The sequence below is a fragment of the Podarcis liolepis genome (genome assembly GCF_965112155.1).
Source record: "Podarcis liolepis genome assembly, chromosome: 10".
Taxonomy (NCBI): domain Eukaryota; kingdom Metazoa; phylum Chordata; class Lepidosauria; order Squamata; family Lacertidae; genus Podarcis; species Podarcis liolepis.
The window spans coordinates 45,155,957-45,175,884 of NC_139562.1; the positions used below are offsets into that span (position 1 = coordinate 45,155,957).

General features: G+C 38.7%; 1 protein-coding gene across 7 annotated transcripts in view; it reads right to left on the minus strand.

The window, feature by feature from the left end:
• The window catches only part of RAP1B (RAP1B, member of RAS oncogene family), a 27,073-nt gene continuing 7,145 nt past the window's right edge, over positions 1 to 19,928 (minus strand). For all 7 annotated transcript variants that reach the window (XM_083463803.1, XM_083463805.1, XM_083463800.1 and 4 more), the window contains exons 2-8: positions 13,375 to 13,461; positions 11,515 to 11,583; positions 10,314 to 10,370; positions 7,966 to 8,106; positions 6,815 to 6,958; positions 4,555 to 4,670; positions 1 to 3,986 (exon numbers count right to left, since the gene is read on the minus strand). In XM_083463803.1, the coding sequence (XP_083319929.1) occupies positions 4,584 to 4,670; positions 6,815 to 6,958; positions 7,966 to 8,106; positions 10,314 to 10,370; positions 11,515 to 11,583; positions 13,375 to 13,431 (555 nt within the window). In that variant the 5' untranslated portion in view covers positions 13,432 to 13,461 and the 3' untranslated portion in view covers positions 1 to 3,986; positions 4,555 to 4,583. The remainder of the gene's footprint in view (positions 3,987 to 4,554; positions 4,671 to 6,814; positions 6,959 to 7,965; positions 8,107 to 10,313; positions 10,371 to 11,514; positions 11,584 to 13,374; positions 13,462 to 19,928) is intronic.

Consider the following 19,928-nt stretch of genomic DNA (forward strand, 5'->3'; position numbering starts at 1 on the left):
TCAAAGAAAAATCAATTTCCTTTATTAGCATTGAAATTAGGTTTACAGGTAAAGCATCCCAAATATCCACCCATTACAATTAAATTGGCAAGAGATTAAACAGTTCTCTTACAGAGCAAGAACTGGGAAGACATGTCACAGGGAGAGTAGGGCAGGCTAGCTAATGGGTTTACACTAAAATGCATGTTAACAGTTGCTAGTGTAGCAGTAGGGCTGGTCATTCATACATGAAGCCATGGAACTGTTCTTTCAATACAAATCCAACACACACAACCCAGACAGAAAAGACAACCCGGCAAGTGCTTGGAGATAAGAGGTTGCTTCACATTGAAAGCTTCTGCCTTGACAAGGAGACACCACCAGAGACAGGGCTGCTTCTGCCAATGCGAGCTCCCCACCCCACATCAGTACAAATGTCCTTTAAGAGATCCTGACAGTGATAATCCTAACACAGATGTTGAACTGCAGATCCATGAGCGAGGATAAGTTAGAAACAAACTAGGCACAGAAGCCAGTAATAATACAAAAGGAAAAACTCTTCCCCACAAAGCATGAACTTACTAGCTTTGGAAGTCAGCTTTTACTCAAGAAGCAATTTTCTACAGAATGTGAACATTAGGCAGCTGAAGCAGCTTGCACAAATATTGCTACCTATCTGGCACTATGAGGAAGACCATGGTGACAGATAGGAAGTATTTGTATTGTGAAAGTTTAAGATTGCTCCTGAAGGAACATGAATTCCGAAATGCCTTGAGCTGTAATAAAACCTCTTATGCTGGCACTTTTGAGAACAAGTTTCTCCTATTGCATTCTTCTTGGAGATGTTTGCTTCAGATTTGCTGTGCCAAGGGAGACAGAAAGTACACTATCATGAAAGACAAGTAGCTAGTAATACCTTGCCAAAAACCTAATCCTGTGAACTAGAATAAGCAGAAGAAATACAGAACTATACGGAGTTTGAAAAGTGATGTTACACAGTATGTATTAACCTGGAAATACTAGCCTTTAAAAAAAGTGAGCAATGAATTTGAGGGGAGGGTTACGATTAACTGCAATTATCAAAACACAGCCAGTTATTTAAAAATACACAGGCAGTTTGGTGTTTATTTTTTTAAAAAAACACCACCACCATGGTGAGTTATGAGTTTGGTTCCCACTAAAGACTCACATTTGAAAACCCAGGAGGAACTTTTTTGGGCCAGGAATACATACTGTATCTTAAGCTGCAGGAAAGCTGTATGAGTCTTTGCTGCAACTTTAAGGTACACGCACATACACGTTTAGGGTTGCTTAATGTTACAGCCTGTAGTGTTCTGCAAATGAATAGCTGTGAGGAAATAAAGGATGAGATATGAATAAAACAATCCTATCCAAAAGCTGTGATAAAAAGCATAGTATATACGATTGTTTGGCACTATATTTTATACTGTACAGAAAAGTCATGCACAATCTCTTAGGAAATGCTGTAGCTGCAGAACCAAGACTAATGTATTTTGGTGTAGTCATCCTTTCTCTTATGAATGCAGTTAACCAGCTACGTTTCTCTGCTGGCTCCTTTTCTACCTAAAATCCAGTGATGGTGAGAAAAAAGCCCAGCTGCTTCAAAATTGGCAGAGCTCTGCAAAAGCCCTATTTTGAGCATGGGAGGACTAGAACTGGCAAGAGATTTCTCCCACATAGGGCTATGTACAAGGCTGCTTTGTATAGTAGTCCTGCCTGTCCAGACTACCAATAAGTACAGCAGCACACACAAGTTATACTCACCCACGAACAGAGTGCCAGAACTTACCAGTGAAACAGACTTCTTTCCAACCAAAGGATGTTAATGAGCATTTTTCTGTATAGTTAAAATTCAGTTCTCAAAGGCAGACAAGGTTACAAGAAACTACCAACCAAGCGGTAACCCAGGCCATAGTATCAACTATTGCCTGTGCTATCTGCTTCACAGTTTATCAAAAAATGAAAGGCTTTATAAAAAACTGAACTTCTTGCCAAGTCACCTGCATGCAGCTGGTTTCTTTAGCTAGGATTAGAAAAAATCCCAATACTGTACTGTGATTCATCATTCTGAAATACAGTTCCTGCCCCAGTAACCAGGTTCTTGTGACTGGACTTCAGTAGCCAAGATAAAACGAATACCCAACTCATAGTTGGTCAACTTGCGCTGTCCATATTTTTGCGAACTACAGCAAGTATCTGGGGAACCTTGCCTGTACATTTCAGATACTTCACGCTTCCATGAGTTTGTGGCTCAATCTGGTATTTTTTACTTGAGAACAAGCAGACTACATAGGATTCTTTATGCATAGTCAATAATAGTTTGAAACAAGCAGCTTGTAAGACTACTCCATTTGGGCATGTGATGTCTTTCAGGCCTCAAAGTATTTGTAAACTTAACATAGTTCTAGGTTTAGCATATACCAGTACCCTCTTGGGACAAAGAAGGTTGGTAAAAATAATCCCACTCTCTTTTTCCTTCTATCACATTTCTTAGCAAAGATACTCAGCAACGGAGGCTGAACTAACTCTGGAATGTTTCCACTGAAACCAGTAAATTATGGCAACATTAGTGGTCAGAGCACATCCATGATTATTTAGGAGAATGTGTAAGTAGTCTGACTTGTATAGCATGGACAAGCAATGATTCCTTGGGGTTTCAAATTCTAATTGCCAAACACACATTTTAACACATTACTGATCTCACTGAAACATTACACAAAACATTCAATTACAGGTAGTTGTAATGCAAGCCCTTGCATGGCAATCCAAATTTATTGAACTACTGATGCTAAGTCATACAAAATTGCACCACTTTTAATTAAGGCTTTTAGTTTACATTTGGCCACCTCAAAGCAGTTGTAACATTAGGTTGGTCAATTTAAATACTGTGGCTCCCTGTTGGATTTTACACGCAATCTTTACACCCAAACGTTAATGCATACAAAGCAACAAGGCATTGTTAAATAAATCTGCAAAAAGGTAATTACTGCAACTTAGGCCCTGGGACCAATTACACATGATTAAAATTACTTCCCACATTCACATCCACAGTACTCGTCCACCATTTAACATCTCAACCAAAACGTTACACATGTAAAACAATCACTAACAGGCAAAAGTACTAAACCTGTATATTTGGTATTGCAAATACACTTATGCATGAGCAAGCAAGGGAATTCACAGTGAGAATCTACAGCTGCAGAAGCCAAAATGATTTACAAAAAATTGTTAAATCATTAAAAAATTGTTTTAAAATATACACTTCTTGTTGTAGACCCCCACTGTACACACAACTATAAACATTGTTCCCTATGTAAACAAGGAAAAGGAAACATACAATAAAAGGTTGAAAAATCTGGACATTTCCTTCCCAACAGATATTAAAGGCAATGTCTTTAGACAGACATTATACTGAAAGGACTCATTTTAAAGACTAGATCACTGTCTCCACAGTTTTTTTATCCTAAAATTAAAAAACTATATAGCTGTTGAGTTAATCAAAGCGCTTTTGTACAATACAATGGTGATCCTGTATTTTTCTTTTAAAAAAGTTACAATAAGCTACAAATACCGATGAAGCAAAGTTATCTGGAGTAGTCTATATAGGAGCTCTTTGGACTTTCTTTTATTACGCTAAAATAGTGGTGCTTTTCGGATTTACATTATTGTACTCTCCAATAGGAAGTATGGGGTTTGTTGCAGTATACAGTACAGTTTTCATACATGTACAACATTGGTGGATGAACAATGTCTCTTATCAGTAATACTGGATGTAGGCTCTGGTTTTACCAGTTGCATACATTTAGATTATTTATAGGTAAAAATCTCTCGTGACACTGGAAAGTGATTAGAATGTGCAAACTGATGTAGTAGCTGTCATCCATTTCACAAGGGGTACCACCACAGGAAAGTCCATTTTAAGATGTTGGTAGGTTTAATAAAGTTGGAATGCTGGCACTGTTGTAGTCAGCAACAGTTCTTCAGACCTAGAACATAAAGAGAAAGAGAGATTAATACTCAGATGGTATTTAAGCAATGAAAGAGAATCACTGTATTGAAAAAAAGATGTTTCATACATTAAATGTTTCAGCTGTGTTAAAATTTCTTTCCCAATTCAAGAGAGGGTTCAATTCCAACTACCCCCAAATGAAATTCTGCTCTCAGAACAGGATTTTTCCACCTCTTTCCTACTGCAGCCCCTGAAAAACTGCTCCTGAGGTCTGAGAGAAGTGTCACAGGAGGTTGCAGCAAGAAGCAACTGGCAAAAAAGTCAGATCCCCCACAACATTGGCAGAAGTACCTTTTACTTGCACAAGGCTATATCTGAATCCCAAGCCATTAACTTTGAATTTTTGACCCATCCTATAAAGACCTGGCAATCCTTCATGCATATTCAAGTGCACATGGATGCAGATATAGTGTTATAATTTAAAACCAGATTGAAATAATCAAAACCATCTCAGCACGGCGAAAGCAAAGAAATCAATTAATCATTTAAAAATACAGCACTACTTGTTGCGGCTTTCAGTGTGGCAAGACGTTGCTTACACTTACCTGGCTCAGTGCTACAGTACACACATATATTAAAGTAGCTGACAAGATGACTTTTTGCGTGCTTTCCCAGGTACTGGAGTTTTTCTGTTAATTTGTCGCACAAGGTCGTAGAAGATCTGTGAACACAAAGTTTGCTTCATATATTCAATGTTTTTCAAGTGGGATCCTTTTCAGGCTTCATAGCTTTTAAACATTACATTTAAATACCACTGCAGATATCTGCTGCCACAAACGAAATTCTGATGTGTAGCGTTTATATTCTGCCCTCCAGAGTTCTTAAAATTGACAACTGCTACTTTTCCCAGTTTTTTTTTCCAGAAGTGTAAATCATGCAAATAAGACCCTGATTCTTTTCAAGGGGGTTGACAGACAAGACTGAGACTGCGATCCTAAACACTTTCTAGGGAGTAGCACCACTGAAGACCCCTTATTTCCAAGAAATGCACACAATACGCCAGGATTTTAAGGAAGCTTTTCTTTACATACAATTCAGCATGAATATTTGGGGACTAATTTCCTCCTATGTTAAGCAAAGGAATCCTGCAAATATTTTGGGCCTGTTTTGTACATCAGCAGTAGGGAATGTCTGGCCCATATGAGGCAGGTAAAGACTGTTTCAAAGGGAAAATCAGGTGCCTTAAGTGTGCTCTCAGTTGTTCTTTGGCAAGCAATGCTGATCAAAGCCCCACTTAAACCAAGTCCACCAGAGAAATGCATCCATTGCTTGCATAGTTTGAAATCAAACCACTCGAGCAAAGGAAGTAAAGTTTGACATCTCTGATAAGCTGCAGAGACAAAAGAAAACACAATGGCGATAGTGACATCATGTAATTGACAGGTGAACAAACATTGCATTAAGGAAACAAAGTAGGAGATCCTGATCCAGTTCTAAGGGCCAAATAATGTGAATAGGTCTTTCGTAAGATGAAATGTTTTAAAGCCTTACAGTTTCATATAAATTCTAGACTATGTGCACATAAAATGAAGCTATTCATTCAATAGCTGGCTATGTTTTAGAGTAAATGTCATCCTGAAAAGCTAGTTTCCCCACACAAAAGTTTTTTTCAAAAATTCTTTCTGCCCCTACTTCCATAGACCTGCTCAATTTTTGCTTGAATAGTTTTTATACGCAATTCCGGAGTTCCTTGGGAAACACAGGGAAATACTGCATATAACCCGTAAATGATAGTTGCTCTTAAAGAGCTCATGCTTTTTTAAAAAAGCTGTTGGAAGTTTAAGGCATTCTGACCAGTTTCAAAGAAAGAAATTCCATGGGGGGGGGGAGGGAGATCAAATGTGTTGTCAGTTGTAATGTGCATGTCCCCAAATGTAGTCCAAGATTGCCATTTTAAGTTTTAGAAATAACTAGAACAGTCCCATCACTAATCATGTCTTCTGCAGCTGCATATCTTTACATCAGAGAAGCCAATAAAGAGTCACCCAATCTGTTCACATCATTTATACAAGTTTCCAAAACAGGATTATTAATTTCTAACATTTAGAAGCATTCAAACTTCAAAGGAGCAGTTGTTTTGGCTTTAACAGAAGACAATGCCGTGGTGAATTGGATCGTCTATTTCCAGAAGGATAGCCATATTGTTTTTGCTCTAATAGGCTAAATTGGGTAGCCAACATGATGCCCTCCAAATTCCCAACCATTATTCACAATGGCTACAGCTGATGGGAGTTGTCAACAACACCTAGAAGGCATCACGTTGGCTACCCCAGGCTACCTCTTGTGGCACCTTGAAGACCAACAAATCTGTTAGTCTTTAAGGAGGTACAATACCCTTTGCTGTTTAGACCAACTAGTCTCCCTCATTCTCATGAAGTGGACTGTTGCCTATGAAACCTCATGCCATTAGTTAATCACTTTCCACAGGTGACAATTCTCTCCCTACTTTATGCCAAGAACAAAAAAAGGTATCTCCCCTTTTTGGAACAGTGATCTCTTCCCCTTTCTGCTGGACTTTTCCAGAAGCAGAGATCATCATTCTGCCTTAGCATTAAGACAGAGGTAGAATTCATAACAACTTAGACAGGTTTGCCAGACTCCACCTGCATTTTGTTGAAATGAAACAGGATATGTCAGCAACGAATGACATATCCCACTGATTTCAATAGGAATTAGGTACAAATTTACGTCTAATTTTACACTAGAATAATGAAGGTGATTAAAAACTCACAAGAGCTGATAACAGTGGCGGTGTGGGTTTGGGATAAACAAAGTAAAATTAAATGTGTAAAATTATTTATTTACCTCATTAACATTTATTTTTGATTTTGCAGAAGACTCTAAGAATGCACAATTATTCCATTGCCTTGCTAAATTCTGTCCTTGTTCCTTTCCCACAACTCTTTCATCTTCCAAATCGCACTTGTTGCCAACCAGAATCATTGGTACCTAAAATGATAAACATTAAGTAAAGATTTAAAATGTAAATTAAATAACTACTACTGTGAAAAGTTAAATAATTTCCGATACTAATCAGTCACACTCTGAAAGTTATATCTGAAGTCTTAATTGAAAACTGGATTCTTACAGAATCAAACTAAAGGTAATGCATTTAAAATGCATCGTATCATTAAAGTAATTTTAAGACATCAACATTTGAGAATGAAGCCACTAGTAGCTTAGATTTGGAGTTCTCAAATCCAAGTTATACAGCACTGCAGTTCTGTACTTGAATCTACATTTCATTTTAACATAACATTTAGGGCTGTTATATTATCTAGTAAAATAATCCACTGCCTTTGTATGATTCACCACTTTCTGAACCTAAAAGAGCAACTTATTCTAATGAGATAATTGGAATCTGAGACGGAGCAATATGGCACAATATAGTAATGCAGTAAAGCAAAGCACCAGCTTCTTTTGAATCCAACCAGCAGTGCTCTTCCTTCTGGCTCCAAATTAACATCACAGACAGTACTCATTGTTTTGTAATGTTTTAAAATGGCCAGCTGCACACACGTCTCTACTTAATCAAGGAACTGAATATCCAAGCATTGTTTACGTTTTCAAACGCAGTATGAATCCTGCTAGTCTTGGCCTGTGTGCATAGTTTATCTTCCAAAGTCCAATTTTAAATAATAAAGTCCCACTTAAAGAATATCTTTTATATTTATGATTCTTGCTTATTCTGTCTTTAAAGCTTTGATAGTGAATTTGTGCTAGTTCAATTACATTTTTATACAATAGTCATAAAAGTAGCAGATGATCTTCTGTTGAGTGGCCACATATCAAGGAAAGAGACAACAGGAATCCCATTTCCACCCAAGGCAAGTTACTATGCATACATCAGATCATGTCCTTATTGTAGAACACTGGCTATAGAAGAGCCATAAGCTGTGCTTCTAAAGAGAACCTCCACTGGCCATTTGCAAACAATGCTTAGGAAGACTGCTTACATCATCAGTGTCTTTGACTCGAAGAATCTGTTCTCTTAGATCCTGCAAATCATTAAATGTGGACTGTGCTGTGATGGAATATACTAAAGCAAACCCTTGACCATTTTTCATGTAGAGGTCTCTCATGGCTGTAAACTGTTCCTGTAAAACACAATGACAGAAATGGAGAACTCAGAACAGTTATCTGACAAATGCAGCCTGACTTATGAGGACTGATCACACAGCAATTTTTTTCCCTAAGCATGAATTTACTTTTCCTATCCTGTTTTTTCTAAACAGGAGCTGGCTGGCTTTCTGGACATGAAAAGTAATCAGTTGACACTTACTCAAAATAAGCTGGAAGCATTGTGTCAAGAATTACAGATTTACAGGGGGAAAAGGCACCAGTCTAACAAGCAGATGGATTAAACACACTGTAAATTAGTAGTGAAACTTCAGAGTTCCAGCTATCTTTAGTCAGTTAACAATTTTTTCCATCTTTCCCCATTCTTTTCAGGCAGCATCTTGTTCTATACCAGCAGTGGGGAACCTCCATCCCATGGACCAAATTAGGACCAGGTCTCCCCATTTGGCTTGTGAGGCACCCACCTGCCCTACACCTATCATCATATATGACATCAGATCTGGGGCAGGTAAACACTCAGCTGCGCCAAAAGGGGCTTTGCAGCTGATCAGTGGCACTTGTAAAGCCCTGTGCACAGAGGCGCTGATGATCAGCTTATCTTCAGGGCTTGTATATCTGTGTAATATACCGAGTTTTGCTGTTCGACAGTTGGCAAACCCCTGTGCACTGTTTTTTGCAAGTGCCACATATGGGCTTATAAAGCACTGAGCCTTTTCCTGTATGGTTTTTGACACCAGGTGACTGACAGGTAGTCAACCCCGATTTTCAGTTTTTAGAACAGCCTTTTCCTCCTAAAAATTAGTGGTATAATGAAGGCATTCAACGTTAGTAAAGTTGGGTAGTAAAATGGATACAGAACAAAATCAAATATATAATCAAAGTTGTATTTAACGTTGCGAGAGAGCAAATATTCATGTGCGCTGCTCTTTAGGCATGTTTAAATTGGGTGGTACATGGCTAAGTCATACTCAGTGTAGACCCATTGGAATCAATAGACAAATTAGCCATTCTTGGCAGGATACCACCTCAATGGTTTATCGTTTCAGTGCCTTCATTTCTCCCCTTTAAATAATGTAGGGGGGGAGATATTATTTAGTATTTTAAAAACCCCAGGTACATTTTTGAATTTATTTACAGCATTTCTGTCCTGCTCTTCAGCTGAAAAGAAGTTCACAGACCAGACCGACCAATTGGTATTTGCTTGCATAACAATTAAATCACACGAAATACACCTTCTTGCTTTCCCCCCCTTAGTCAAATATTTTCACTGAACTACTTTGGGCTACCGCAAACACTTTGAGATTTTTACACAGCATGTAATATATTACACCCCTCAGGAAACATATTGTTATGTATATATATTTGTCTATATAAGACAAATAGATATGTTAACTTTAGTTGTGATTGATTTAGGACAGCAGAAAATTTTCTGGGAAACACACAGCACTGCTTCATACGTGGTGTCAGAACTGACAGACTATCTAAGAATGATATTGGGAAGGTGGTGGAAAGCTGAGTGAAAAATACCAACTCAGCGAAGAGCTGCACTATAAAAGGCATAGGCAAGGGACTGAAAATAAAGCTGCACCTTCTGCAGAACTATGGTGCAGCCACATGTTTTTTTCTGTGTGTGTTTTTTGGGAGGGAGTCACAGGATGGATCCAAAGATTGGTGTACTGTTTCTCCTTATATGCAAGATATAATTAGTACAGGTTTACGTATGCAGATCAGTTGCTCTACATGTACAAGCTTCATACCATACCACAAGCTTAGTGTGCCTGCTGAAAAACAATTTTTAAACAGATGCTGAACATCAAGATGCTGAAGTGATTGTGTGTGAGCATTTAATACCTTTCAAACATGTACAGAAAACTAACCCTCTATCATTTTAGAATTCAATGCTCATTTCCTCCTCCTCCTCCACTGATAGGTTGGGGAAGAAGAACAATTTATTTGTAACTTAGCAAAGAATGACAGTGACATGCTGACTGTTGTCAAGAAACACTGATAAAAACTTAGTTTGTTCTGTAGCTCATTTTTTTTAAATTCATGGATAACATACACACTCTCAAATAAACAAAAATGAAAACAATCATATACTAATAGTCTTATGAATGTTTACAGAAATTAACTGGAATGGCTTATTCTGTAGCTCAATCTATTGCTCTTTCATTTGTAAAAGTTGACCTATAGTAGTTTTACACTTAGTCTTATTTTTACATACCGTTCCTGCTGTGTCTAAGATTTCAAGCATACATTGTTGTGCATCTACTTCAACTTGCTGTCAAAAAAGAAGAAGACACAATTTTGTACTGAAGTATAAACAGCAAGACTTCAAATACTCATTAACTTGCCTTTACAAGTTATACCCACAATGCACAAGATTATTTCCCTTACCATAGTCAAAGCAGTTGGCAGGCTGAAAGAGAGTTTGAGAGTTTATAATAAATAGCAAAATAGATATGTTAATTTTGCTTGGGTTGGGGTTTGTTTTGTAGCAAGAACTGCACACTAAATTCCAGCAGAGGGGAAGGCGAAAGCAGAAGAAGAACAAGATGACAGCGAGAAAGTGTTTGTTACCATTTAAGGACATTGGGGGGGGGGGGGAAGAGCCCATTTTTCCTAATACCAAATACCCCAGTCCACCACTCCCAACAACCCCAGCCAGAATATCCAATGGTTAGGGGTTACGGGAGTTTTATTCCAAAACAGTTGGAGGACACCAGGTTGGAAAATGCTCAAGTAATGTGCTACAATGCAGGTAAAGTGCATGCCTTTTAGAGCTCAAGACATCTACTGTTTGCTATTAACACAATGTTCCTCTTGACCATAGTGACTCATTTTAGTTCATACTGCTATAATTGTGTCTATATGGCTTATTCTTATGTTTTAATTACAACCCGCCACATTTTTCCTTTTGGAAAACTCAGAGCACTTCCTGGCCTCTCCCATTCTGGCAGTGAACTGGTCCACCCTCACTTAGCTTCATTAAACATCACTGGGTTCTTCCAGATCATTCATGGAAAGTTGGTAGGGTTTTTTTTGTCACTATGGTATGGTAAGTTGTGGACAGTTGCTTTGTTCAAAAGTGCTCAGTGCTCAAAACAGAGCCCAGTAGCCTTCATGACACAAGCTAACCAAGCTGCCCTACTTTTATTTTTTGACTGCCGGAAGCTAGGTCAAGCTTCTTTCCATCTCGAAAAGGACCTATTCCAATCTGACTAGAAATGCCTGTAGCCTTCTCAAGTTGGGTTGGGTTGTAACTTAGCCACATCGAAAAACAAAGCAGGTAACTTTCACTGTTGTGAAACAACATCCCCAGCTTGTCTCAACCAAGTACATTTGGGTGATAGGCTACTGTTTTCAATAACACAAAATATGCTATTCACTTAAATGTATACTACAACTTAAAATAATGTGCATACCTTTCGGTAGGAGTCTTCTATCGTAGGATCATACTTTTCAACAAATATTCCTTGAACAAACTGTACAGTCTACAACAAAAACAGCATTTTATATATACATACCCTTTTAATGCAATTTTTATAAATATTCCTATTAAAAGGAGCATTTAAACTGCAAACAGTTCATTACACATATAGAAAACACAAGTTGTTTCTAGCTTGCTGCCTATGTTTATATTAAGTTTCTTCAGAACACTGTCATGTCAATTTAAAGGTTAAGAGCCAGCATTAGTTTTGAACTTTGCTTCAGAAAACAGAGAAAAACTGTTCAGCCTTGAACAATGAAGGTGCTACTAAACTCAGTTGTACTATAAATTACATCAGCCACTATTAATTGATTCAGACAATGCCACGGTGTCTGTCTCTTTCCCCCTTATAAGGTGCTTAAATCCGTGTCTCTTTTTTTCTTTACTACCACATATTGAAGACAGGAAGCCTTCAAGGGAGCTGCGCTTAATCTTATTGCATCTGAGTGACATCTGCACTCTCTCTGCATATGTATCTGATGGCATGAGGCTTTTATATACTGAAAGTGCAATGGGACTTCCCATTCATCTCCTCTGGCTCTGTAGTCCCCCAGATCTTCTCTAAAGAGTTGGAAGACCTTCTGGAGTTTAGGATGAGTGCAAAGGGAAGGGGAAGAAGTGGAAATGTGCTCATGCAATTTTGGATATCACCCTCCACACTCTGCTTTCCTACAAAAAATAGAATAAAGACTAGCATAGGGTTTCTCTGACTGACATTTACCATTAAGTAGTGTTTGCTCTGAATATCCAAACCCCATGCTAAGACACATTCAAAGGGTCACCAGATTTTGAGTGACTTCCTCAGTGTCTCCCGATTTTTGAGGCTTTTTCCAGCCTAATTTTAGACAGTGAAAATTCAGAATGCATTGGGGCAGATGATCTCACACCCCTAGTAAAATCTCTTTATTGGTGACGGAGGTAGTTTGGATTCTTTTTTTCCTTTTTTAAAGCAAAATAAGAAAACAAAAAGGTTATACAAATTCTTGTCATGATGAAGTGACAATAAGTTGTATTACCTTTTATAAATGATTGAAGTAACTCAAATGACTAAGGTTTTTAAAAATGAAGCCGAATTTTAGGCCCAAATAAGGTGCTACAGATAGATAAGAAGAGCATCTATTAAAACATTCTACCTGTTAACTTTTGGAATTCATGTTTAAGCATTAGTATAATTTATTGGAAGCTGACCATTGACCTATTTTTCAAATATTGTTCAACAGAGATTCAAAAATAAATGAACACTTTGTTTCTTTCTGCAACAACCACTTCTACTTCCAATTCCAGCTTCCCAAAATTGACAATTTTTACTGTAGCATTAATTTTTTCCTTAAAGCAAAATGAACAGCTTTCCAACCCTCAATAAACTCAAAAATAGGGCACTCCATTGACTGTACTGACTGAACTATAGGTAGGTTAAAAATAGATAAATAAAATTGGTATAGAACATATGTCTACACACACAGATATATACCGGTATATGTGCATATGTTCATATTACACACCTGAAATGCTTTCCAGCTGCCTATTAACGTATTGGTTGCTTAGAATGTTTAATAGAGAGAGTGATGCTTACAGCAGGATAATTGTGCTTTTCTTGGATTGCTTGCCAGGATCTGGAATCCTATGACTTAATACTAAACACATGCTTCGCACATAACAAAACTGGACTCGGGCACATCACAGTGCACAGAAGTCACCTGAAACATCCAGACACATCTTACTGGGAGTTTCAGATGAAATATACAAGTTTTATATGCTTAGACATAGTCATAAGAGGCCAAAAAATATCACTCACCAACGCAGACTTTCCAACACCTCCTGAACCAAGAACCACTAGTTTATATTCACGCATGGTGCAAGTGTTGAGTCACCGCCTTAATACCTATAAGAAAAAAAAGAATCTGTTACACTGAGCTGCATATGGCACAAGTTTGGCTTATCATTTTTATCTTCTATTAGTACAGAATACAGAGTGTTCATACTATTGCACTAAAACTTCAAACAAACAAAAAGTACAGATAGCTTGTTTGAAAATAGTAACAATTTTTCTATGTGATAGGTGGTCTGAAAAGTATGTTGGAAGAAGTTTAGCAAATATCGTAGTCACTTATCCACTGCAGGTAATATATCTAGCACAGTGTCCTGATACAACTATAAAGTCAGTGTCAGTTGATATACCCTTTTTGTGTAACCTTACATGTCTGGGATCATGTCTTACTATTAAAATAAAATGTTACAAATACTGATTTTACCCGGGAAATTTTTCCCAGGAAAAAACAAGTATCAATAAAAGCAGCACCATAAAAACAGCAGCAACATAGCATCTGTAAAGAAAATCATTTTAACCCAGTGCTAAGAGATGTTAAGAGGAATGGTGCCAGACAGATCTTTCTGAGGGGGGAATTCTAAAGATGGGATACCCTGACCCCCCCCAAAAAAGTCGTACGCCCAGTTGCCACCAGACAAAACACCAAAGTCAAGGACACAGTGACCGGCCTCTAAAGGTGATGTTAATGTACAGACAATTAACATATAGGAGCTAGCCATTCTTCAGAATGTTTGAGTGAAATTTGGCATGCTTCACATGGCTTCCTCCACTAAAGCAGCTGGCCAGGTTTAGGGTGCAGAAAAGTCCAAAAAAAGGGTGGGGGGGATAGGCCACCACAATAATAGGGGTAGGGTGGGGGAGTGGAGGTGTAGTGGCCTAAATTTGAAAGCTAATGAGAAGGATCCTACAGGAGTTGGGGAGGCGAGAAAAGAAGGGGCTATATATTGTCAATATATTGTCCAAAATCAATTTGAAGTCCATATCATGATATTGGTTTCATAATTTTTGACCTGGCAATATATTGCGAATCAATGATGTGTATTTGTGCTATGCAAAAATCACAATGTGGAGAAACTGTGAAGCCAGCAGAGAGAGAAAGCATGCAGGTCCTTTTTCAATAGATACTGAGGGAGAAGTTTCCCCAAAGTCCTGCCCGCCTTGATTGCTTGCTCACTCTTTCTCACTGCAGCAGACAGAGGAGAGGAGGAAGCCCAGCAACAGCAAGCCAGGAAGGGTAGATGCAGCCCATGGAGGAGGCAGCAGTGACTTTACTCTAGAGTCATGCGGGGAGTCATTTCTACTCCCGCACCCTCAGCGCCAGTCAGCTGACCCATGCTGCGGTGCAAGCGGTGACAGTTCACTTGGGAGGCAGGAGGCAATTTTAAGTTCAAGTCTCAGTCACATACATCATGACAGGACTTCAGAAATTGCTCACACACAGACCATTCCCTATCGTGGAACATGTCTAATGCCTAGCTTCGAACACTGCAGCAGACATCTTGGCTTTTCATTACCAAAAGGCTACACTCAAGTCAGCAGGAGCTACAACAACAACAGAACAGCTGAGGGTGGCATTAGGGGGTTGGGGGGGGGAAACTTCATTACTCCCTACTAAATCAGGACCCATATACCTACTGAGCTGAAAATAGCCAAATGCAAAGTTGAAGTTCCGTTCTACCTTATTAGATTTGCAAAAACAAGTATATATACAAGTATATAACAAGAGTTATGCAAACAAAACTGATGTGTGTGCATATGAGAAATATCCATATCTAATGCTTCAGACTAGGTCAACAGTATCATAAGTTCACCAGTTCCACCAACTGAATTGCACAACATACACTGCCCTAGCTTCAAATGCAACTGAAAGCACCCAAGGAGCATGTGACAGAAGAGTGTGTGGGAAACTGATTGATAGCAGGGGCACAGAATGGAAAGTTGGATGGAGTTAAAGCAAGGTAGGGGAAAACTTTTTTGCCTCTGGGGACCAGATTCTTATCAGGATTGGCCTTGTGTTCCAAAGTTGATAGGTGGGCACCAACCTATCAATGATATGATGTCATTATGCACCACAATGGTTTTGCAAGTCTTCCATGCCTCTCATTTAAACCCAATACCAGAGTTTCCTGGATTAATGCTGCAAAGCAGCTTTTGAAACAGCCTCCATGCCTTCCTGTGATGTGCACCCACCAGCTACACGCCTCTCAGTGATGGAACTCTGAGCAGGGCTTCCAGTGATAACCACTGAAAACAGGAAGTTATATCTGGAAGATGGTCCTTTAAAAATCCTTGTCCAAAGCAATTTAGTGCTTCGAAAATGTGGGTTACAGCACATGTGCCTCATTTGAATACATAAGTGTATGAACTAGATAGAAGAAGAGGACTCATCAACATTCTGTTTTCATTACACCACTTAGATTCTTCGCCAAGTGTTCTGACAAGAACTAAAAGTTTCTTTGACCTATAGGTCAAAGAAAATATTTTGCATGTGTGCCTAAAAACATGAATGCCACAGTTGCGTAATTCTGTGTCCATACATTCTTGAATCAAGTGAAACTTCAGTCTTGAGAACAAAAGTGCTCTCATCACTAAGTAGCCTTTTCATCCACATCCATTATCTACTGGGCAACATACTTTCTCTCCTTGCTTTGTGATCTCTTCACTACAAAAGTACAAAGCAATAGGAATGTGCTTAGGTTACATAGAACACTGGGGTGGGGGGGGGAGAGACTGGTGAAGCTGTCAGGGAGAATGTAGTCCAAGCTAATCTTGCTCAGCACACTGAATTTAGCTTTGGGCTTCACGTAGAAGAGTCTGTACAGGGTAAAAGTTATTCATGAGGTTTGAAAGATAATACAGTTCCAGACTGGTTCTCACAAAAGTGAAATTTAACTGATAGTTAAAATTTGCTTGTGTGATCCCAGAAACAGGAATATTTTGGAGCAGTTTACAACAGTTAAAAAAGATCTGACAGTTAACAAATCATTAAGTCATTGTCAAACATGTGTTTTATACATGAAACCATTTTTGGAAATAACTTATAACCCAACTTCCTTTCTAAGAAAAGCTAAACTAGACCAAAGTGACAGATTAGCAATAATTAGGCCTTCCTGTTGTGCAAGTTCCACCGAAGTTGTGAAAGACATCACATTATTTACGGCGACCTTAGCAGAACAATTTGAGCATTTATCCTAGTAAAATTGAAAGCAGCACAGACCTTGGTTTTTGAAAAAAGTGGATCGTTTGCTAATATGGGTCTTTTTTGCTAGACAAAGTGAGCAGGCTTAGTATTATCTGCTGAAACAAATAAGTTCTAGCTCCTAGATGCAGCAAGCTACATCATTTAATTGCCACTTCCAGCTTGTGATATTGATTCCCTGCTGTGCAAAAAAGCCTTTGTGTTGGATTCCCTTGATGTGAATGGCCTTTATTGACATTAGATGATGCTCTGTCCAATTCAGGAACTCTGATGCTATCCTGTTGTGACTGAAGTATTTTGTTCTTTTACGCAGAACAATCAGATTTCACATTACTACCAAGCACTAGGAACGCCCCCCTTCAACCATGAGCTAATGAGCTTTTCCAGAAAACATGCTCCCTCTTCTTCATTTGATTATTTATATTGGTCCAATAGTAAGTGTGTGTCTGCCAACTATCTAGACTAACCCTTGAACAAGAAGGCCCAGAAACCACTGCTGTGTTTAGTAAACAGCACATACATTCAAAAAACTTTTGTTTCAGAACTAGCTTATGGATAAGTTTATTTACTGGGCTACATCAAAGTTTACTGCATGTAGACTATCACATAGTGCACTATTTTTAGCCACCTCTACTCAGATAACATTTTGCTTTGTGTCAACTTTAGAGAGAAAGCAACCATACAGCAATTGCATAACAATACCACACAGAGCATATTAGTTAAGTTTTAAGGTGTTCATGGAAATTCATTTTAATTTCCAACAAAAACAACCCTATAAAATAGTTACATAAACCACTGATCATACCGCATGACACCCATATTTAATTTTTTGAGGGACACATATATCATTTTAAGTCTCTGGGATATCAATTATTGTCCATTTTTGAGACAAATAGCGCAATACAGAAGTCAACTGGCATGTTTTTATGAACACTATCAGTGATGTTTCTTGCACATTTCCTGGATGAGGTTTTCAAAAGCGTCAAAGCAAATATAGTCATTCAAAAATTAGTATTAATTAATTACCTTCCAATAACAGAAGCATCATTAATATAGATGTTCACAGTCAGAAGTAGAAGTTGAACTATATGGGTCAACAAAATTTAGCTGACTATGTAGCCAGCCAAAATTTATTCTCACTATAACCCTGTGGGAGTTCTGCTGGTGTAAAATCCTTTTGCGCTATTTTGAGTAATTCCCTTCTCCCCCTAAAGCCCTGTACAATATACATCCCATTGTTCAGGGCTCCCTGATCCAAACCTTCTGGACAGAGTTTTGGGGGGCCAAGGGGCTTCAGGGGAAGGAAGGGAAGATTAGATCTTTACACCACAGATAAATATGCTACTGACTCTGGGCCTGCACTCTTCCACTAGGGCCTCCCCAAGTTCCTGGAGATTGTTTCCCAATCCCACCCCCCAGCAGCGAGAGAAGGTGAAGAGAAAGATCAGTTGCACAACCTGATATCCACTCATGCAGTCTCTGGGTACAACCCTTAAAGCAGAGCTATGCATTAAATATGACCCTAAGTGTGCATTGTTCCACCAAAATATGTCACCTGAAGAGGGCAAGCATCTGATAACTCAGTTGGTTAGAATGTGGTGCTGGCAATGCCAAGGTGACAGGTTTGATCCCCCATAAGGGACAGCTGCACAGTCCTGTATTGAAGGGGCTGGGCTAGATGATCATCAGGGTCCCTTCCAACTCTAGGATTTTACTATCTATGATTAAAAATCAAGAATTTTAAATTCAAAAACTTTATACCCATGTTGCAACATCTACACTAGGTGTTGTCTCCACCAATTTCAGAGCATCCAATAACTGTTCGATCACTCGGTCCTATATTGACTTCAAAACTGTGGAATCTTCAATGTGGCATTCCTCAGGGTTCAATTTTATTCCCAATGCTGTTTAACGTCTACATGAAACCAGTGAGTGAGGTTATTCAGTTTTGGAGTAAATTGTCAGCAATATGCTGATTATTACACACAGCTCTACTTCTCTTTTACATCTGTAGGTGTGACAGTGGATGTACCGGCCCATTGTGTTGCTTCAGTAACAAAGACAAACCAATTACAGTGAAAGGAAGAGGTCACTGCCTAGTAGCCCCCCTGGGTTATCAGGTGAATTTAAGACCAGGAGTTAACAGGATGACACAAAGCAGTTCCATATAGGGCAACCCATTTAAACTCCTCAGCTGGAGAAGCCCTCCTTATAAAGGAAAATCACTCCATGCATATTTGCATATAAAATAAGCTGCATGTATATGATGAAGTATGTAGATTGATTTATAGAGTTCAGCAGCTCTTAAATTCACACAGAAATAATCATGCTTGCCCTGCATACTAGCCTTGGCCCAGTATACTTGAAGGAGCATCTCCCCCCCCCCCCATCGTTCAGCCCAGACTCTGAGGTCCAGCGCTAAGGGCCTTCTGGCGGTTCCTTCACTGCAAGAAGGAAAGTTACAGGGAACCAGGTGCCCGCCCTGTGGAATGCTCTCCTATCAGATGTCAAGGAAATCAACAACTATCTGTTAGAAAACATCTGAAGGCAGCCCTGTTTAGGGAAGTTTTTAATGACTGATGTTTTAATGTATTTTGAATATTTTGTTGGAAGCTGCCAAGAGTGGCTGGGGAAACGCAGCCAGATGGGTGGGGTATAAATTATTAATATTATTATTGCCATAGAACTCAATACTACCCAACTACCTTGTTTATTTCTACTATCCTTCAACTATTTTAGTCTCCCTCCCACCTAATCTACACCCTTCAATCAAGTCTTTCTGCTCCCAACATTCCAGTTTCTTTAAATATTATGTCCTGTGTTGTCCTTCTACCTTCAACACATTGCCCCTACAAGTTATGCTCTCTTCATTAGACTTTCTGTAACTCCTATTGCTGGATACTAAGTTTTTCTCATTTCCTTGGGATAGGCTATCAGTAGTCAACAACCATTTAAGACAAAAGAAAATGCCTCCACCCTGTGTGAGTTATCCATTCTTAATTTTAAAAGCCTGATAAAGGTAGTGGTGAGAACCAAAGTGTGTTCTCAGTAACCACCACTTTTGAGGGCAGACACTTCTTACACACCATTCTGATTCACAAACTGGTCAAATATATTTAATTATGAAAGCTGAGTAAGTCCTGCAAATTTGCACATTTATTTGAGCTATGGAATTTGTCTCTGGGAAGTCTGTTCTTTGATGAACAAAGAGGCAAGGCTTTGAAAACTTAAAGAGTTTGAAATCTGCGCTACAATTGCTGTTCAAAAATTTTAAGAAACACCAACATAAGAAAGCCTGCACATGCACTGTTGACCTTATAAG